This window comes from Phaseolus vulgaris, chromosome 8 (genome assembly GCF_051622355.1).
Source record: "Phaseolus vulgaris cultivar YP4 chromosome 8, ASM5162235v1, whole genome shotgun sequence".
Lineage (NCBI taxonomy): Eukaryota > Viridiplantae > Streptophyta > Magnoliopsida > Fabales > Fabaceae > Phaseolus > Phaseolus vulgaris.
Genome location: NC_143505.1, coordinates 1823786 through 1843193, shown reverse-complemented (window position 1 = coordinate 1843193; position 19408 = coordinate 1823786). Strand labels below are relative to the sequence as shown.

Here is a 19408-nt window from a genome sequence, read left to right as displayed (position 1 = left end):
GGAATTTCTTGAAAGATTTTTTATTAAAATAAGATGTAAATTGTTTAACAATAGAAATTCAAAATACAATTTTCAATGCAGGAAGATCATGAACTTTATAAAAACTGGACAGTTAGGCATTTAAACAAAAAGCACCATTGTCTTAACTTCAACCATTTTATACAGACACACTCCTCCATGGATAAAAGCAGCGACTCCGACCATTTGTGATAGAGAGCGATTGGACATGCACTCTTTTCCGATAACAATCATTCCATTTGCAACTAACTTTCCAACATGATAATTTAACAGGTTTGGATCTATTTAGCAAATGATACCCGAACACGTATATTAATATTTCATAAATATATTTTTTAAAATTATATTAGAATCATTAAAATATTAAAAATTTAACAAATATATTTTGAATTAAATATTTTATCAATAATATCTTACTGTATCGATGTCTGATAATAGGTATGTCTAACCCAACACACACCAGGTAAGAGGCATATTTGAGTCTCATAGATTTGGATCCCCTTACAGCGGCTTCAAACATGTGCACATTCCACTGTGGCTGTAGGTATATCTAACAATTACAGACAAATTTATGGTTACAGATTAAGTTGAATGAAATGACTCTTTTGGTTAACGTTGTCATGCAATTTTCTATGTTTACCGGTTACAGCATTCACGTAAAAAAAATCAGTAGCAGCTTCCGCGGTAACGCGTGGTGACCGTGATGTCTTTTACAATCAAAGAAACCAAAAATATTGGGAACAGAATAATGAAACACCAAAAACTGTTCAAAATTTGAAGACCGCTAAAAAAGTGTTACAAGTGAGAATGCATGGCCAAAATCTGTCGGGAGAGGCGACAAACCGCACTCTTCACTGCGACAGGTGAATACAGAGAAGCGTCCAAAATTTCGAAAAGAACAAAAGGACCGTTACATTATTCCGGTATAGGAAAATAATAATACAGAAAGATGGCATCATCACAGCCTTCACAGAACTTTTATTGCTAAATTATGGTCTCTGCATGCATACAAGAATTGAGATTATCCACATTTGAAGCATTCATATCCACACCTGTTCTCTGCTATATTCCCTTACAATTACAGGTACACTTGTGGGTGGGACCTGCCAAGGTTAAATTGTTAAATCTTTCATTTTTCGTAATAGTAAATAGTGATGAAGGGAAAATGCTCCTCAAGACTAAAAAATGCATTTACTTTACCACAAAAAAGAGAGCTATATTATGAGGATTAACCTAGTTTAAATTCTGCCGTCTACTGTTTTAATGTGCCTCTTTTATCTAATATTCGAGGAAGGATGCAAGTAATTTTTTTTCCTTTTATCCTCTTGGATTTTCTTAGTCCAAATTGTTATCTTAATTCTGATAGTGTCATTCTACTAAAAAAAGCGAGACAGAATCCATAGTAACGTTGGGGTGCCCGGAATAAGGCACACTTTAGGTATTTGCTAGCAGCAACTAAATAAATCTTCTTTAATTGTAGCACTTACCATGCCATAATCTGTGATTATCATGGACACGTAATCTGAAGGTGTTGCATCATATCTGGCATCAATATATAAAATCCCAAGGTCAGAGTAATGAAATGACAATTTTGGTTTTGTATAAAGTGAATATAAATGCCTTACATCAGATTTAGAAGTTGCAGGTTTTCAGTATTGGCCCAAGCTTCCAAGTGGTTGACATCCTCTCTACTCTGAACCCTAGAAATGATGTCTGGATCACCTGTAAGAAAATCATAGAAGCATCAACTTTTTTTCCAGACATAAGGCAAGAGATCAAGTACAATGGACTCATCTCTCATTGTTTACATACCAAGCTCATTTGAGCATATGGAATCATGCTGCACCCTTTCATGAAATTTGTAAGCCTCACAGCATACTAAAACAGGGACACGAAATGCATGGGCAACCATTGCAACACAAGCAGTCCCAACTCCTGAATAAACTGTTCCATTAGACAACACTGATGAAGCACCCAGAAATACTCGAGTAACTTCATTCATTATGTAGGACACAGCATTTATATGAGTGTATGTACAGCTAAGACCTTTCTCCACAAGCCTACGAAGCAAAAGTTTCCCTCTAAGTCTTGGACGAGAGTCTACCACTACAACTCGAAACTGTTTACCTAACTCGTGTGCGTGTAACAGTATCATTTCAACTGCTGATGAAGACCCATAAGTAAGAAGAACATCACCGTCTCTTATTTTAGTGATAGCATGCTTGACTATCACCTTGTTGGCAAGTATAATTTTCTCATTTATAAAACGCTCAACATCTGATTGAAGAGAGGTTTTTGATTCTGACTCGGACAGCGTCAAAGGTAGCTTGGCAATTCGACTTTTGAGAAATCTAATTGCATTGCCCATACTGATAGAAAGTGGTCGACACTCAATGAGAAAAGAAACATAACTACTTAATTTTGCTGTTAAGTCTCTCACCAGAGTCTTCTCGGATGGAACCCTGTAGTCTTTAATGGCCTCTTGAAATGCTTGAAGCATAGCAATACAACGAGCATTGCCACCAGTTATATCTCCAGACAGATACTGCAAACCTACCTGATGATCATCATTAAGACCACAACGGTTAAAGGAAAATACATATAAAAAGTGCCAAATTTACAAAACAAATTGAACCAGGTGTTAATAACTAACCTATGCCGTATCGGCAGCAACACCATAGAATTTTTTTAATGAACTCATGATTCAGCTTATAGTGGCTCCATGCATACAATAGGTCCCTAGATACAATTTATTTTCAATTTAGATGTCATTAAGGATGAACTTTTAACTTTCAAATAGTACAGTGGCATCCACAAAGTAGTGCAAAAAACATTAGAGGCGTGAAATCATTCTGAGCCCTGTAAGGAGTGGAACGTATTTAAGGACTGTAACTCTTCATACTATTTCATATTCTTCATCTTGCCTAGCCTTTGTTCTCATATGAACCATGGAATAAATAATTGCTTTAACTGCAAGTAAAATACCTAAATGCTTGGAGATAGAATAGAATTTACCCCATGCAAAATTTCAACCATTACACTGCCAATAAGCTTAAGGGTGTGTTTGAGGAATGTGCAAATTTCAGCAATGAGGTTTTTATTGATGAAAAGCTGAAAACAAAACCTCTAAATTTAAATGTTGGAAGAGACTTAAGTCCAGAAATTGTATAAATGAAACTATTAGAATTTAATATAGTACATTAGGCTAGGCATAAAAAACCATTTCCATTTAATGATTTAAACATATGGAATGTTGCAGCTCAATACAAAAAATGCTGAATGATTGTTTTATGAACCTTTTCACTCTAGGCTGTATTAAATTCTGTAAAATTAAATTAATTTGGTACTGAAGTCTTCTGTTTTCATGATTCAACTTCATTTAGGGCAACGAACTCCATTTATCATGTGGTTTTATCTAATTGCTGGGCTATGAGAATGGCATTAGAACATCATATATTATGAACGATGGATCCTGACTCAACCACATAAGAAACATGAATTATAACAAGATTAAACAGAACAGTGGAAGAACATAGCTACCTTATAAACAGCAGGATGCACAGGGTCAAGGTGGAAAAACTTTGCCTCAAGATCTGGGAGCTGACTCCCATGTTCATACTGTGGCAAATGCCTGAATAGTTCAACTCTGTTCTTAGCTTCAGTTTGTTTTACCACGGCACGCCTTTTGGCTTTCTCCACTCTGCTCTTATCATCATATTGCATCCGCGGTTGAGGAACATCTTTCTTTCTATCTTTTTCTTGTGGACGATCACCCTCTTTCTTCTCAGAGGCTGCAACTGAAGCATTATCAACTTTTTGTGGGGGCTTTGCAGCTTTAGCTGGTTTTACATTCACTGAAGCCAGAGTTCCAGATGCCTTATTTCCTTCAGCTAACAAAACATTATATAAAAGGACGAACTAATGAGCAGTGTTAGTCACAATGAATATTAAAAAAGATCTGTGAAATCTCATCATAAATTCCCACTTCAGGCTTCCTAGAAAAATGAGTCAGTTCTTATACAGTGGGTTTGAAGAAGCTAGATCCAAGGACAAAAATAAAAAAGTGCAACATTTCAACTGGAAATGCAAAATAGACAGCCAAACTAACAAGTACAAATTTCAATTTTGACTTTGCAGAGAAACTTCACATTTCACATGCTCTAGCTGAAATTCTTTTGTGCCTAAGATAACAAGATCAACATTGCACTAATCTCAATCAAACAAGAGCAAGCTAAATGCTAATACACACCTTTTGCAACAGCCTTAGCAGCTCGTTGAGCTTCTTGAAGAGCTCGTCTTTCAGCTTTTGAGGTCTTTTCTTTCTTAGGTTTAGTATTCAGAGCTTGATCTTTCACTTCCACTGCTGATCCTCCACCTTTGTCTTCCCTCTCTCTTTCTAAAGGGGATTAAGGGAGAAAATGCTTAAATACCAAATAATAACTTCTGATTGTCAAAGATTCCTTTAAAAAAACATCCCAGAAAGAAAATGAAAGATGACGAGAACCAGAGAGAGCATGTTACGATAACATCTAACATTGACAACAGGCAAGTCAAACAGGTAAAACAATTATTCTTCATATGTTCTAACTGGACAATATAGCAGATGGCAAAAGACACAAACTCTTTTTTTTTTTAAAAAAAACATCTATCTATTCTAGTAAATATCAGAGACAGTGTATCAAAAACCAGAAAACTAAGATTTACATGGCACAAAATTAGGTGAATTTTGTGAATTTGTTTCAACATAATTTGAGTCACTTAAGAAGTGTTGGCTACTTCTGGAAAGTAGCCACAGGGTATACACAGCATCAGGTACGACTGTAGCTTCAGTCAACATAAAGTACTTGAATCTAACATTCTACTTTACTCTTATATTTTTGGGTTTCATTTGGACATGACTTGAATCCAATTTCACCACAAAAGCAATAACTAGTTTTGTTTGCGAAACCTTTTAGATTTAGATAGCAACAAATAGGCAACTATCATGAAGCCAATTATTGTCATTTCCCTTTGGCTATTTTTACTTATCTAAAAGTCAAGCTATTCATTGACATTGAATTATACTTCTATTAAAACTTAGTTTGTAGTTTTTCTCCTTTTTATCAAGTGGACTTTAATTATGAAAAAAACATTAAAATATTTAAGGAATTATTCAGGCCAAGATATACCACAATCGATGTTTCAACCAGAGAAGCTAAAACATGGTTGTGTGCTAGTTGACCCCCGTAGTTAGTCATAGGAATAATTAGTTAGTTAGTTGGAGGATAGCCCCTTGATAGATATCTCAACTTTTAAGCAGCCAAACAAACTTCAAGCAACTACAAATATACTAATGACAAAATGTAACCAAGTTGTGAGAAGTAGATAACAAGAACAAAGAATTTACTTGAACTACTTTTGAATTTAATGTCAATGCATGCAAATGATCTTTAGAATAAAAAAAGATATTCAGCAGCTTCACTTTGGAAATACAATACGCAAGCTGAAAGCGTGTAGGCAGAAGGGCCTATCTGATAAAGACCAAGCAACACTATACTGTAAAACGATACAAGCAACACTATACTGTAAAACGTTCTCGCAATTGATATGCACGGTAGAGTTGACTTGCACTAAATAAGCTATCGAAAGTTAAATCTAGACCACAAGGAAGCTGAAAGAGCAACGATACAAGCCTTCATTCCATTCAATTGCATGAAACCATAAAACATTCATGGCTTCCAATGTGCTGACACAAAACGTAATCAAAGCTATTAAATATTGAATTGCAATTTCATTTTACTTTCACAAACAATTTAAAGCTGAAAGCATATCGAATAGCCGATTCAAATAACTGAAGAAAGCAAAAATAGAAAAACCTCACCGTGAATTGCAAGGGAATCAGCATTCACCACCTCATCGGTGGTTAATTCGCTCGCCGGAACGCCACTGGCCTTCGTCGTCGTCAAGTCAAACCCGCCTTGAGGAAACGAAGACGCCACTTTACCGCCGTCGAAGAAGTCTCCGTCGTCGGCAACCATCCTGCTCGAGTAAGAGGACGGCGCCGGAGACATCGGAGCGGGGAAGAAATCCGACGAGCTGGAATAGCTCTCGGCTGTGACGGATTCCTCAACGGAAGGAGAAGTGACGGCGGGACGGGCGTGGAGGCTGAGATTCTCCGACGGATGGCGCGGCGGTGGGATCATGACCGGCGAGAGGGAGTTGGCTGCGGGAGAGACATCAAATGAGAGCGGGTAGGGTGGACCCGGCTGAGAACGATCCGGCGGGGCGAAGAACCCAACTCTGCGGACCTTAGGGTCAATGACGGCGCGTGGAGCTCTACGCGCGTCCATGACGGAAGAAGTGATTAGGTTAGGTTCTGTTTGGGTCTAGTAATATTCGGAGGGTATGTTTGGGAGGCAAGGAAAGTAAATACGGAAAAATTTCTTTTATTTTCTTCTCTTTTTCTTGGGAAATTTATTGAAAGTTGAAGTTGAAGCAGCCAAGAAAACGATGACAAAAAGTGACAAATAATAAAAAAAAGAAGGAAATTGTTTGTTTATTAGCTCTAAACGTGTTTTTAATTCTTGCCAAACGTTTTTCAACATTTTATGAATTTTTGTTGATAAATCTCACGTTTTAACTTTGTAAAATACGTGGATTTACTCTGTCTTAATTTTAAATTAACAGACGACTAAATTTACGTGATTTTACAGTTGGAGAATCAAATTTATTAATTTTCAAATATAAAAACATTGATTATATTTGATAAAATGTGAAACTAAAAAACGTATTTTTTATTTTTTAAAAACTAATGTAACAAAGGGTATGTGTTGTGCTGATTTAGTGCTTCATTCTTATTTAATCTAAATAAACAAAGGAAAAAAACTAAAAAATATATTTATTTGGATGTGTGTTTTTACATGTTGTTTTTTAATTTGTTTAAATGGTGTTTAAGTTTATTTGAAAAATTCATAATTTTAATATCTTTTATAAATTCAAATAAGTTAATCAGTCTTGAATTTTTATTTATTGATTACTATGACAAAGCAATAAATATTATCTTAAAACATTTAATTAGTTTGATTTTCAATTAATATATTATATTAAATAAAATTAGATACAAAAGTCATCAACAAATCCGTTGTCGTCCAGCGGTTAGGATATCTGGCTTTCACCCAGGAGACCCGGGTTCGATTCCCGGCAACGGAATCCTCTTTTTAATTTTTTTTTCTATTTTTCCCTTTTTCAAGGTAATTACTTTAATTTAACCAATGAATGAAGTGCTATGCATTTTACGAGGAATTTAAAACAGATACATGAAAACCTAAATTTTGATTATTTTATTAAAAGCCATTTTAAAAACATAATCACAACACAATCTTACTATTGATGTCAACATGTTTATATTTTCTTTTTATTGTTAATATTGAAAACATTTATCTTTGAGGATATTGTTCCTTTATCACACATACATACATGGATAATGAGTAACAATAAAATAATATAATAGAAGAAAATGTGAGAAATTTCACATTTTATATGATTATTTTAAAATCATGCTTCAAAATTGAAAATGATAGCTGTTTCAGAAAGATAATATTAAAATGGAGAGTTAAAGACTAAAATAAACTGTTTTTTCATAACAAAAACATAGATGGTATATTGAGTTTGATTATAGAAAGATTATACCTGATTGATACATATTTATTTCACTGTAAAATTGTAATGGTGAAGCTGACAAAACTAGAATCTCAGTCATGATTGTAACGAAGGTTCTAATGGCTGTGCATTATTTTGTTAAACTAATTTTGGCTGCGCTAATACTTAATGAATTCAAAAGAGCTTTTCATGATTGACCTATATATATAGCTAGGGTTAATGTTTCTAAATTTAAAATTTTGCAAGGGTTGGTCAAATTTGTGTTCGTGACAGTCAAAAGAAAACCACAATGAATGAACATAATAACACTGACATTAGATAAAGGCTTCATCGACCATTGTGCCAATCACCCTATTTAATATTGTATCATCATAAAATAAACTGTGTTTTTGGATCATAACCTAAATCTGTGTTAGGTAAAGAGTGATAAATAGAGTGAGGTAGCTATAGGTAGTGTTCACACTCCTAATATTTCACATGAGAGGCTGAAAAATAGCTGAAGAAAGGGATGGGTCATGGAGCAATGAGACAGTGGTGATATATTAAACGTACCAATTTCGAAATTTCTGAAGGATCCACCTTAGTCAGACTAATATCTAACAAAATCATTTTCCTAACATAATAGTGCCTTCACCTTAGCTGTGTGTGCCCTCATCATATCAGCTTTTTTAGCAGCACAGTTATACTTTATTTGCTGCTACATACGGCCCAGAGAGAAAGAGAGAGACGTACAAGTTCAGCACCGGGGTATCTGCATGCCATGCACTTAACATCATTATCAATCATCATATCTATGTACAATTTTTTTTATAAGAAGTACCAAAACCATTGTATAAAGTATTAAGAGGTGGAATGGTAGTAAAAACAGGAATAGAAGTGAAACTCAATCTTATAAAATTGAATGTATGGTTTTATTTGTAGTTGAAATTTTTCTTCTTATAAGATAAAGATTCTACGTACTTACAGTATTCAACACATCTTTTTCATCTTTTTCACGTTAAGATTTTCTCGTGAAACTCACGAGACTCATATTAATTAAGACTATATATTATAGATAATCTAACTAAACCGATTTATTCTTATAATGGAGTTAATGAAACTTTCTGTCATATTCTTTAAGAGCTCAGAATTTTATGCTTTAATTACAGTCTTTACTTAGTGAAAACTTATTATATGGTGGCCTTGTTAATCTAGGCATGATATAGGTGAAATTTGAATATTTGTTATGCACACACTAATTGAGACTATGCATAAGTAGTAGTCAAAAACCAGTTTCTACTTTTTCCATTAGCACTCACTTTCCCTATATATAGGGTGCCAGAACCTAATAGTAGTGGTTTTTAGGTAGCATGCAGAAGAAATTACCAAAACATGCAGTAATCCAACACTTCTGCATAGAGTATGGAACCTAAACTCAGGTGCTATATACCTCTCTCAGTGATAAGGCTTAATTAGATCTCTTTCTATCTCTCCCTCTCTCTCAAGGTTATTGTCACTCTGCTTTTCAACAGTGTTCTTTCCAGGAGTTTCTTCTCCAAGAGGTTGTTTACGTACAATACCAGCTGCTTCTGTTCAACAAGTTCTTCTTCTAGCATGTACGTATCATTTATCTTCCTTCTCACTCAATTGCTTTTTGTTTGATGCAAACTTGCATGTTTTTGTTCAACAACTCTTGAGCTTGTTTATTCCCTTGTTCTGTGTTTAATCCATGAAGTTAACAACAATTTCTCTATGTGGTGTTTGCTGAAGGAATCAAAATTATAATGAAGATTATTATCCCCATCCCACCCTTTCTGTGAGTCTTTACTTTTGATTTCATAATTTGAAAGCTTGAAAATCCCCTTTTAGAAAAAAAAAAAACACTTTTCACAATGAAATTCGCAAGATTTTTTTAAAAAATGTACTCGTGTTTTAGTTTTTCAATCCAATAAAAAAATTAATAACCCTTATCCACATAAAAGTTAATTAAAACAATAATAATCTTAGACCCTTTTTACATAAAAATATGCTCAAACTTTGATAAAACAATTATGATTTTCTTGATCTGTTTTTAATTAACTAAATATTCAAATTGTTGATTAAATTTGAAAAAACCATATAGGTGTGTACATTTTATATTTAAATGATCATATATACATATACATTTTTATATAGCTGTGACTGCTATAGCTAATTTTATTAACTATTTACACAAATTTGTAGACCACTTAAACTTAATTTTTAATTTAAACAATGATAAATCAAAACATGTATAATGTACATGCTTTTAATTAATGTTTTTCATTCTTTTCCATATTTATCACACTTTCATTTATTCAATCTCCAATGCCAGTTAAAAATATGACAAGAAGAAAACAATTCCTTAAATTGGTTTTAATATCTCAAATAACTCTTTAATTTTATATGAAAAATATAACACACATATACATATAGCAAAATAATGAATATATTTCTGATGTTTCTTTTGATCTATTGTGCAGATTAAGAGAGAGTATCCAAGAACAAATTTTGTTAATCTAATTTATCACTGCACGAAGAGTTATCACTGAGCAGGGTGTGTTATATATGATGGTATTAAAGATTTAGTTATGATTTATGTTTTGTGTTTCTTTTGGTTAATCTGCAAAATTTTGACAACTTTTGAGGTGAAGAATTGACTTTCTGACGATAGAATAGAACGAGGAGACAGCATGGAAGCGAGCCATGTATAAAGCTCACTCTGCCATCGTAAGCAATCATTACCTTTTCTTTTCACTTAATTAACTTCACTCATTTCCATTTTAACTTTTTCATTCAAAACTTATTAAAACCCTTCTATGAATCACAATCAAAATTTAAAAAATAATAATAATATATTCTAAAAAAATTATCAAATTAAAAGTATTTTAGTGATTAAAATAATTATTTACTATTAAATTAATTTAGACGCAATTATAAAGTTAAAAAAACATTAATGTTTAAGTCATTTTTATTATTAATACAAATTTATAAAATAGTTTTTAAATTAAAATCTAATTATTTATTATTAAATTTTAGTTTTTAATAATTTATATTTTAAATTAAAAATTTGCATGGAGGTGGCTTGAATTTGTATTCTACAATTTTCACATGTTTTACACAGGAGGATTCATAACGTTTTGGGCAAATGTTAAGGATATACATATATATTATTTATTACCTATATGTTATTATAATTTCTTAACATAAAATATTTAATAAGTTTTATTTTTAATTCATTAGACGTGTCAACCAATGTATTTAAAAAATCTTGACCTTTATTATTAATTCCCGTATATGCATACTTAAATTTTAAATCTGAGTTAAGTATAATAATATAGTTAAAAATTATTGTTAAAATAATATTTTATTAATTGAAATTACTTTTAAAGTTTTTAAGTTTCAAAATTTTGCAAGTAAACTATAAGAAAAGAAAGACACTGCTTAGAAAAATATACAACATAGCAAATGTCGAACATAAGAAGATAAACTAGCACAGTTTATGCAGCTAATCGATTTATTACTCAATTTTTTTTTTTTATCAACCATCAATAAAATATACATAAGTGAATCACTTTAAGAGTGATTCAACTCTTATGCTTTTTTTTATAAACAGCCTACCTGCAAAACACTTTTAAAGCATAAAAAAACAAAATATCTCCGAACAAAATCATACAAAATCTCACATAATTTTTTTCGACATGCGAATAAAGACAAAACAAATGAGCAACAGATCTCAGTTTATTTATTCAATCTTTTGTTGGTAAAAGAGTCACTCTGATTAATTTTTTTTTTTGAGGAATTCTAAAATCCAAATATTGGATTGAGATTCCAAATCTTGCTGCTGCTCTCGAATGATTAAAGTGTTTTTTTCCCTTATGTCGAATATCAGAAACTGAAAAACCCTATTAATGAAGTGGATTGAGTCAGATGAGACTGAATAAAGAGAACAAAGGGGTACGTGTGTAACATTTTATCTTCTTCTTTCACATTATATAAAATTATTAATTAAAACATTAAGGCATATAAAGTTGTATTTATATATATAAATTATTTTAATAAAGAAAACTGTGTAACATATATGAAACTATCTGTGTGTAGATTATAAAATGCAAGGATCAGAAACGAGGAGCAAGCCACGAAACCAGTAAAACGTCTTATCCAAATGTGCTGCAAAGCCTAAGGTATCAAATAATCAATAACACTGATTCTTCCCTGGTTTATCTAGTTAAATTCATGAGCGTCACACACAAAAGAACTTGAAACAAGCAATTTGGTAATTGACACGCTATATGCAGAATAGTTACTTGGTTAAGTTGTAAGCTTTCATTACTGAAATCAACTGTTGCAGCCTTCGGTTTCTTAATAACATGTTGGGTTATATTTAAGGTTTCCTCTGCTCTCATTCTTCTTCTTTGATTCTTCTTTGATTGGTGTTTTGTTTCCATTACTTGTCTGAATTTGATTTAAATTGTTTGTTTTTATTAGTCTCTCGTTGGAGGTCTTGTGTGGGTTTAACGTTGGTTGTTCGTGAAGTTAGATTAGATGTCACTTTTAGATGTTATCTATTTTGTTTGTTTGAATGGTTAGTTCCATTGTTTTAATTTGAGATTGCTATGTTAGTGCTTTAGTTTTTTTTATTAGATGATGATTTTTCTTTCTCAGTTGGGATGGGTAATGAGGTGAAGTATGCTTTATTTTTCATGATCTGTATGAAGGTTGACTAACTCATAAAATTGTTCTATTTATTATTTTTTTTTTATAAAAAAAATAACATCAAGAAACTATTATATGTTACAATAGTGATGATTTGTTTGAAGATTAAGAAACTATGTAATAATAGTGATGATAAAGTGAAATTCATATGGTTATTTTAGTGTTTTTATTTTCATAAATTAAAACCAGTATAATGTTTTTTGTATGAGGTTAACTAGAGCATGGTTATTTGACTTTGTTTTTGTTGTTGATGTTCCCTGTCTCTCGTTCTGGAATATGGGTTTGTGTGTGATTTTATACTGTAAAAGTACAGTGGAAGTGGACAATTTGTATGGATGGTGATGGTTAGGTAGGGTGCAATAGAAATCTAATGACCTAATAAACGTACGAATATATAGCATATAGGGACTTTTATGGGTTAGATATTTAGGTTGGATCATTTAGGTGACAAATAAAATCTCTCATCCTTACCTTTCACTACCTAACTTCCCTTCCACAGTACTATTTTCTGACTCATTTATATACCCAAAAGTTTAGTACAGTCAAATCTTCTTTCTCAAATTACTAACTCCATTGCTTCAACTCTTTATATTTTACCTTGAGTCTATGTGCTATACACTTGATATTTTGGGCTAAAGAATTTTCTGTTATTTTTTTTCTGCTATATTATAACTTGAAATTGATATTTGTTTTTAGTGTAAATTTTAGATTTTATGTGTAATTATAGTAAGAAAATTATTAAAATTGATATTGTATGTGATAAATAGATTTTTAGTATGAACTAAGATGTTATATTAAAAATAACACTAGTGTTTATCAATTTTTTTATGTAGTAAACAGATTTTTTTTTTAATTAAAATTTTATGTAAAAAAGAATATTAAGGATCTCGTTTTAATAGTTTTTTTTTCTTATTATAAGTATATGAAGTATAAAGTTTGGATTGAACGAAAATCAGAAAAAAAAAATTATTTAACCCTAAATTTAGTGCAAATTAGTAAGATAAAACTTTAAATGTAATTGAAAAACAGAACATTGTTGGGCACTATATGCAGGCTTTTCCCATTTAATTCACTTATTTGGTACAACACACGAAGAAAATTATGAGAAAGATATAAAGATATGTGAGGTAATTAATAACAACTATTTAGTAAAAATTTAAAAGATGCCTTATAAGAATGAAGATCTGTTAAGCTGTAAAAAAATTAACAAAAAAGTTGTATACTTTTAATAATAATTAAATAATGAAATAAATAGCTTGGCTTAATACCATGGTTGGAGATATTCTGAAAATGCAGGTTTTGTTCCTCTTATTTTGGTGGAAAAACTGTTTAATTTATCAAGTTAGATAATTTTAAAAGCAAGCAATTGAATACTAGAGAAATTAATTATCTTAACCAAATATATGGTGAAGAAATGTATTAATAAAAAGTTAAATATTTCATATATATATATATATATATATATATATCAATAAAATTCTAATAAGAATAACAAAATATAACAAATAGTGAATAAGAACCATACATTATGTTATCATGAAATTTGTGTAACAAAAAAGAACTCTGAGATATCAGATTTTTTCAAACTACTTTTGGTTTGAAATTGTTGTCCTTGAATTTAGTAGTACAATTTTAACATTTTGAATCAATAAAAACTTAAAATTGAAAACAAAATCACTATTTCACAATTTATCCAAATTTATCCAAATTTATAAAATAAATAGAGACAAAGAACTAAATAATAATTTAGCAATATAACTTATTTCAGTCTTTGCTGAAACTTGAGTCGAACATTGTTCATCAGTGATTTGAGTCCAATTATAAACATTTATATTTTCTCTTGGATTTCACCAAAACTTGAGATGCAGTTTTGAATTGTACTAGCCTAAAATTCTGGGTTACAAACATTGAACATGATGCATTGACAGACGAATTCGCTTTGCAGAAACCTTTATAGCAGATTCTATTCTAGCTATTCTCCACCTAGCTACTGAAACTTCTATGCCTTTAGGGTTGTCTAAAAGATTTTATTAGCCTTTCTTTGTTGGATATCTAGAGAACATGTTGACATGACTGTTAAGTTAGACACTTTCTTCTTCTCCAATAATTTTCTTCCTGAAAGCAACCACTTCATAGATACATTATACTAGTAAGCAATCTGTGTTCTTATAGTCTGAGATGTGCGAATATATCTTCTCCATAAAAAAACAAATAATTGAAGAATACCTCTGTTAAATGCATGATTTGGACACCCTATTTCTTCATCAAACACAAAACATACTAACTTATAGAAAATCTAGATGGAAATTATTTTACTTAGATCTACACAAAACCAGATAACTAGAAATATGTACATTGTACATGCTTTAGAGTTAGACCCAAATCTCATTATGTAATTAGTGCCTCTAACCTCTAATCTTTGGTATGTATCTCTAACATCATCTGCTATGTACGTATCCAATTAAAAGTTGTTGATAGAACAACGTAGTTAATCTTTGAAATTTAAGTCGTTTTTAACTAATTTTAACAGAGTAAGCAGTTGAGGTTATTTTTGAGTTCAATGTCTCTTTTGCTTTCTACGAGTATCTAACAAATCCTTAACTGGACCATATATATTCTATTTTTTCTTGATGATGAAAAAGAGTTAGACCCAAATACCAACAAATTATGCAACTCCACAATTTAGCAGCAATGAATGAATTTTGAGAGTTCTTGAATATGATTCAGATTCAATTATCAGATGCTTATAACGTATAATTTCTTTTCTGTATAAGAAAATTATGAGATGAACCAGTTTCTGCCAGTAGGTAGGAAATCAGAGTCTATCTGAACTGTGAGACATTAAATTGTCTTTGTAATATGAAATACAAATGCTTCTGCTAAAGCAATCAAAGTACATTTCAGTTCTTGAATATAACAACCTAAAACAAAACAAAAATTGAATACTTGGTTCTTATGAGTGTTAGCCCTTAATTGCTTCCTTGGACTTAGTGAACAGCCAGTTAAGGGTGTTATAATCAGATGAATGTATGATCACATTTATTTTGTCCACAGCTAGAAATCTCTCCATAAATGTCTGAGTTTTTTAAGAAGTTCTGACAAAGTCATTGTTAAGTCTTGAGTGCATGTACTCCAAAGGGTTAAACTAATTATTATTTAGTTAGAATAGAATTTTTTTAGCTAAATATATATCATAGTGGTTCATTGAATATAGACTAATTCAAATTTAAACTAAAAGGTTCATTGAATATTTGTATGATCATTATTTACCCCTGCTCTTTATGGTCATCAAGTACATATTGTTGTTTCTCTCAGAATAGATATCTTATAATTCTAATTAAAAATAACTACAACACTTAATTTTGTTAGTGGAAGAATGCTAATAATATGAAGAATTATAAATTGCATGGGTTCAAGATGATTCGCCTATGCTAGGCATTTATGGAAATAAAATATTTAATAAAAATAAATAGCTTATTATGTTGAAAATATTAAACTCACTTAACTCTTTTTTTTAAGCCATTGAAAATACTTAATTGAAGTGTATTAAATTATTAATAGGCTTATTAAACTTGTTTGGAATAGTAATGACATTAGAGGATTACATTTTTGTTCAATAAACCTTGTTTTTGGGACGTATGTGGATAAGGCTTTGACAATTATATTAGGATCTAATTTCTCCATTAATTTTACTAATTCTGCATTTTCCAATTATAGAAAATTATTATGAATTGGAAAATGTAAGAAATTATCATTTTGTTTTTTTTCTTAAGCCTAATGGAACAAAATGTACTATGCCAGAAGAGCAACAAGTATATTGTACAAAATTAAAGAAGTGTATAGATGAAACATACTAAAAGCTCCTAAGCTAATTAATTATATAACTAAATTATAATATATATATATATATATATATATTATATTTAGAAAGATTTCTTTATAAATTAATTTTATAACATATAACTTCATTTTATAAGATAATATTAAAATTTTGGAATTTTTAAATAGATTTATTAGTCTTATTGTGTAGATCATTATTAAGTTAGCTACTTTCAAATTTTTAGTTTCAATCTTTCAAATTTTCAATTCTCAACTTGCAGTAAAGTTTTTTAGAATTGAGTGAAACCTAATCTTCTGTGTAAGCCTTACTTCCTAGTGATTAGTCTAGGTTTGAACATTGTTGTGAGGTTTGAACATTATTATGTGATTTCTTCTATTGGATCAGTTAATTTACACTCATCCATGTGTCTTTAGTGTATATTTAAGTGTTATATTATATATAAAATATCTTTATCTGAAATTTTTCAAATCAGAAAATTTTCTTAGGATGATCTCTAGGTAAATCAGCACATGGTTTAGCTAAAAGATCTTGAATTTTCTTCTGCACATCCGTCTCCTCCCATGACCATGGGATTTAGCTACTTTTCAAGTTTCAAAAATTCAATATATAAATTCATTATATATATTTTGATCATAAACTAATTATGTAAACATTGAAATCTGCTTGCTAGAAAGGATGGTTCTTTGTAAATATAATTGACCCTTACATGATATCAGCCACAATTAAAATACTGGTCAGAAATTATACACGCAGCATCCTTTTTTGACAACTGTGGCATGCCCTTGGTTAATCTAGAGCAAAAAAAAATCAGTACATTTTAGAAAGGAAATATAGGACAACAAAAGTTACAGGTACAAAACACAGAAAGATTCCTCCATGATCATGGTATTCCTTGCAAAACACAAGAGACAATTACTGAAATTTAACATATTAGGTAGGATGAGGATTGGTGCACTCCTCCCAAGATTTTCCAAAAATTTGAAGCCCTAAAAATCAAGACACAGGATTTCAAGTATCACTTTAGATGTCATAAGCCATTTCAAGAGGAAAAGAAAAGAAATTCAGGTATTGTTCATGAAAAGTGAAAAACTTACCTGCAGATAGATTCATGCTGGCTATTGCACAAAAGGTGGAGCGTCCATTGGCAGCACTATTAGCTTCCCAATTTGGCGACAAATTGGGGAAGGAGTGGTAGTCACTGTTGTTCACACTTGCTTCCTTAGGTATATTTAAGTTAAAAGAACTGAAATTTTACTTCAAGAAATGAGATTGCTGCTACAAGTTGTTAATTTTTTTCATTTTATTTTATTTTTTTTATCAATAAAAAATGAGTAAAATAAAATGAGACACACTTCAACACAATAATATAGTAATTTAGTGTTTTTTTCTTTAGAATATATATATATATATAAAGTTTATATTTTATTATTAAATTTTTTAAGACACCAAATTTATGGTTAACTATTATGTTGACTATGTAAATTGCATGACTTTGTACATTTATCATATGGCATGAATTTATTATATATAAACATTATATTAGCTAGGTGCATTTAGATAATTTATAGGTCTTCTCATTTATATTTATATTTATTTATTTAATTTTAATATTAAATATAAATAATAAAAGTAGAGTGTTGTATCTTTTTAACTGAGAGTTGAGGGTGTATAGGATTGTCTCTTTTTTATTCATTAATTTATTACTGATAAAAAAAATATATTAGCTATGTAGGTGTATTTAGATAATTTAGAGGTCTTCTCATTTATATTTATATTTATTTAATTAATTTTTTAATATTAAATATAAATATATATAAATAATAAAAGTAGAAAATATTAATATTAATTATCTAGTTTTTTATATTAATTAATAATTTATCAACGTATATAAAATAGTTCATAATTCAATTTTAATGATAAATCTATTTACATCTATAAAAAGGAAAAGTAAAATTTTGTAAAAAAAAGATTTACATAAATCTGAAAACCCTTATAGAAATTTGGGTGATCCGGGTCAGAAAAGGTAGGTGTTATTTTCTTGGTTGTTTTTTTAAACGTGAGTGTGAGAGAGTGAGAATAGCACCAATAAACTAAGACCTTATCAATGGCACTTCTTCATGCTTTCAATTTCTCTCATTTATCCTCTTCTTTTAAATTTAGAAAAAAAATAAAATATGATGTATCTTAATTTTTGTAATTAATAGAAACTTGGTGTGATTGGATTCACTTTTCTAAAGGGACATGAGGTTAAAAACCTTTTCAGATTTTATTTTAAATTACAGTCTCTCTATCAATACTTTGAAAATTTAGTTTTTTTATGGTGAATTTTAAAACTAGTTATTGATACATAATTACAGAAAAAAAAAATCTCATCACTTATATAAAGTCATATAGAATTTAAACAACGTTAAAGCTAAGTTCGTTCTTGTAAATAAGATTTTTTTTATAAGAAATAAATTACGTTATTAATATAAATAAAACTTTACTCCAATTAGTAACATTATTTTTAAAGCTAAGTTCGTTCTTGTAAATAAGATTTTTTTTCTAAGAAATAAATTACGTTATTAATATAAATAAAACTTTACTCCAATTAGTAACATTATTTTTAAAGCTAAGTTCGTTCTTGTAAATAAGATTTTTTTTCTAAGAAATAAATTACGTTATTAATATAAATAAAACTTTACTCCAATTAGTAACATTATTTTTTAAGCATGACAAATCTTAATTAGACTGGTTATAGTGATTAAAAACAAGTTATCTCTACATAAACTAACTCAAGGACTAATAAATAAATAGCAGATTTTCATTTTACAAAGTCCAATATGTCAAATTTCTAAACTGGTGTAAAGATAATTTTTCCTATTATCATCTTCTAACCATACATTATAAAGCATCTTAAGATCCTATTTTAATTAATTAATAACAAGTAAAAAAAATTATGTTAACAATAAAATTAAGCACATCATATCATATTTCCATAATATTTATTTTATTAATAAAAAATAAATAATAAACTATTTTATGAATATTCAACCCTTATACATCTTAAACACAATTATCTAAAAAAACAAAAATTCTTAAAAGAAATACCTACCCAACCTAAATTGATAATATCTTATACATCAATTATTATCAGCATATTCTTTTTATTTTATTTTAAAATATGCATATTACTAATACAAGTATATACTAAAGAAT

At 29.9% G+C, this 19408-nt stretch overlaps 1 protein-coding gene and 2 non-coding genes across 5 annotated transcripts; 1 reads left to right on the top strand and 2 right to left on the bottom strand.

Annotated features, from left to right (window-relative positions):
- Positions 1 to 767: 767 nt before the first annotated feature.
- LOC137824410 (uncharacterized) lies at positions 768 to 6498 on the bottom strand. Of its 3 annotated transcripts, XR_016515042.1 has the most exons (9): positions 5879 to 6478; positions 4268 to 4414; positions 3559 to 3908; positions 2672 to 2757; positions 2459 to 2575; positions 1831 to 1953; positions 1644 to 1740; positions 1506 to 1560; positions 768 to 1121 (listed from the first exon to the last, which is right to left on the bottom strand). XR_016515042.1 is itself a non-coding variant. In XM_068630047.1 (7 exons), the coding sequence occupies exons 1-7, from the start codon at positions 6345 to 6347 to the stop codon at positions 1059 to 1061; spliced, it is 1926 nt and encodes a 641-aa protein (XP_068486148.1). In that variant the 5' UTR covers positions 6348 to 6498; the 3' UTR covers positions 768 to 1058. The 3 variants fall into 3 exon arrangements, 1 of the variants encoding a protein (XP_068486148.1); XR_016515041.1 differs by lacking the exon at positions 2672 to 2757; XM_068630047.1 differs by lacking the exon at positions 2672 to 2757 and having other exon boundaries at positions 1831 to 2575; positions 5879 to 6498.
- Positions 6499 to 7134: 636 nt separating this feature from the next.
- Positions 7135 to 7206, top strand: TRNAE-UUC (transfer RNA glutamic acid (anticodon UUC)). Its single transcript has one exon. It is a non-coding gene; the product is annotated as a tRNA-Glu (tRNA).
- A 9593-nt stretch (positions 7207 to 16799) lies between these two features.
- LOC137826655 (uncharacterized) lies at positions 16800 to 17434 on the bottom strand. The gene is made up of 2 exons (XR_016515169.1): positions 17305 to 17434; positions 16800 to 17196 (listed from the first exon to the last, which is right to left on the bottom strand). It is a non-coding gene; the product is annotated as an uncharacterized LOC137826655 (transcript).
- Positions 17435 to 19408: the final 1974 nt, after the last annotated feature.

Coding starts and splice junctions, on each gene's coding strand:
- LOC137824410 (XM_068630047.1), bottom strand. CDS start 6,347: ATGGACGCGCGTAGAGCTCCACGCGCCGTCATTGACCCTAAGGTCCGC. Junction 1,741..1,830: donor CATATGCTCAAATGAGCTTG/GTATGTAAACAA, acceptor ATTTTCTTACAG/GTGATCCAGACATCATTTCT. Junction 1,122..1,505: donor TAATCACAGATTATGGCATG/GTAAGTGCTACA, acceptor TAACCTTGGCAG/GTCCCACCCACAAGTGTACC.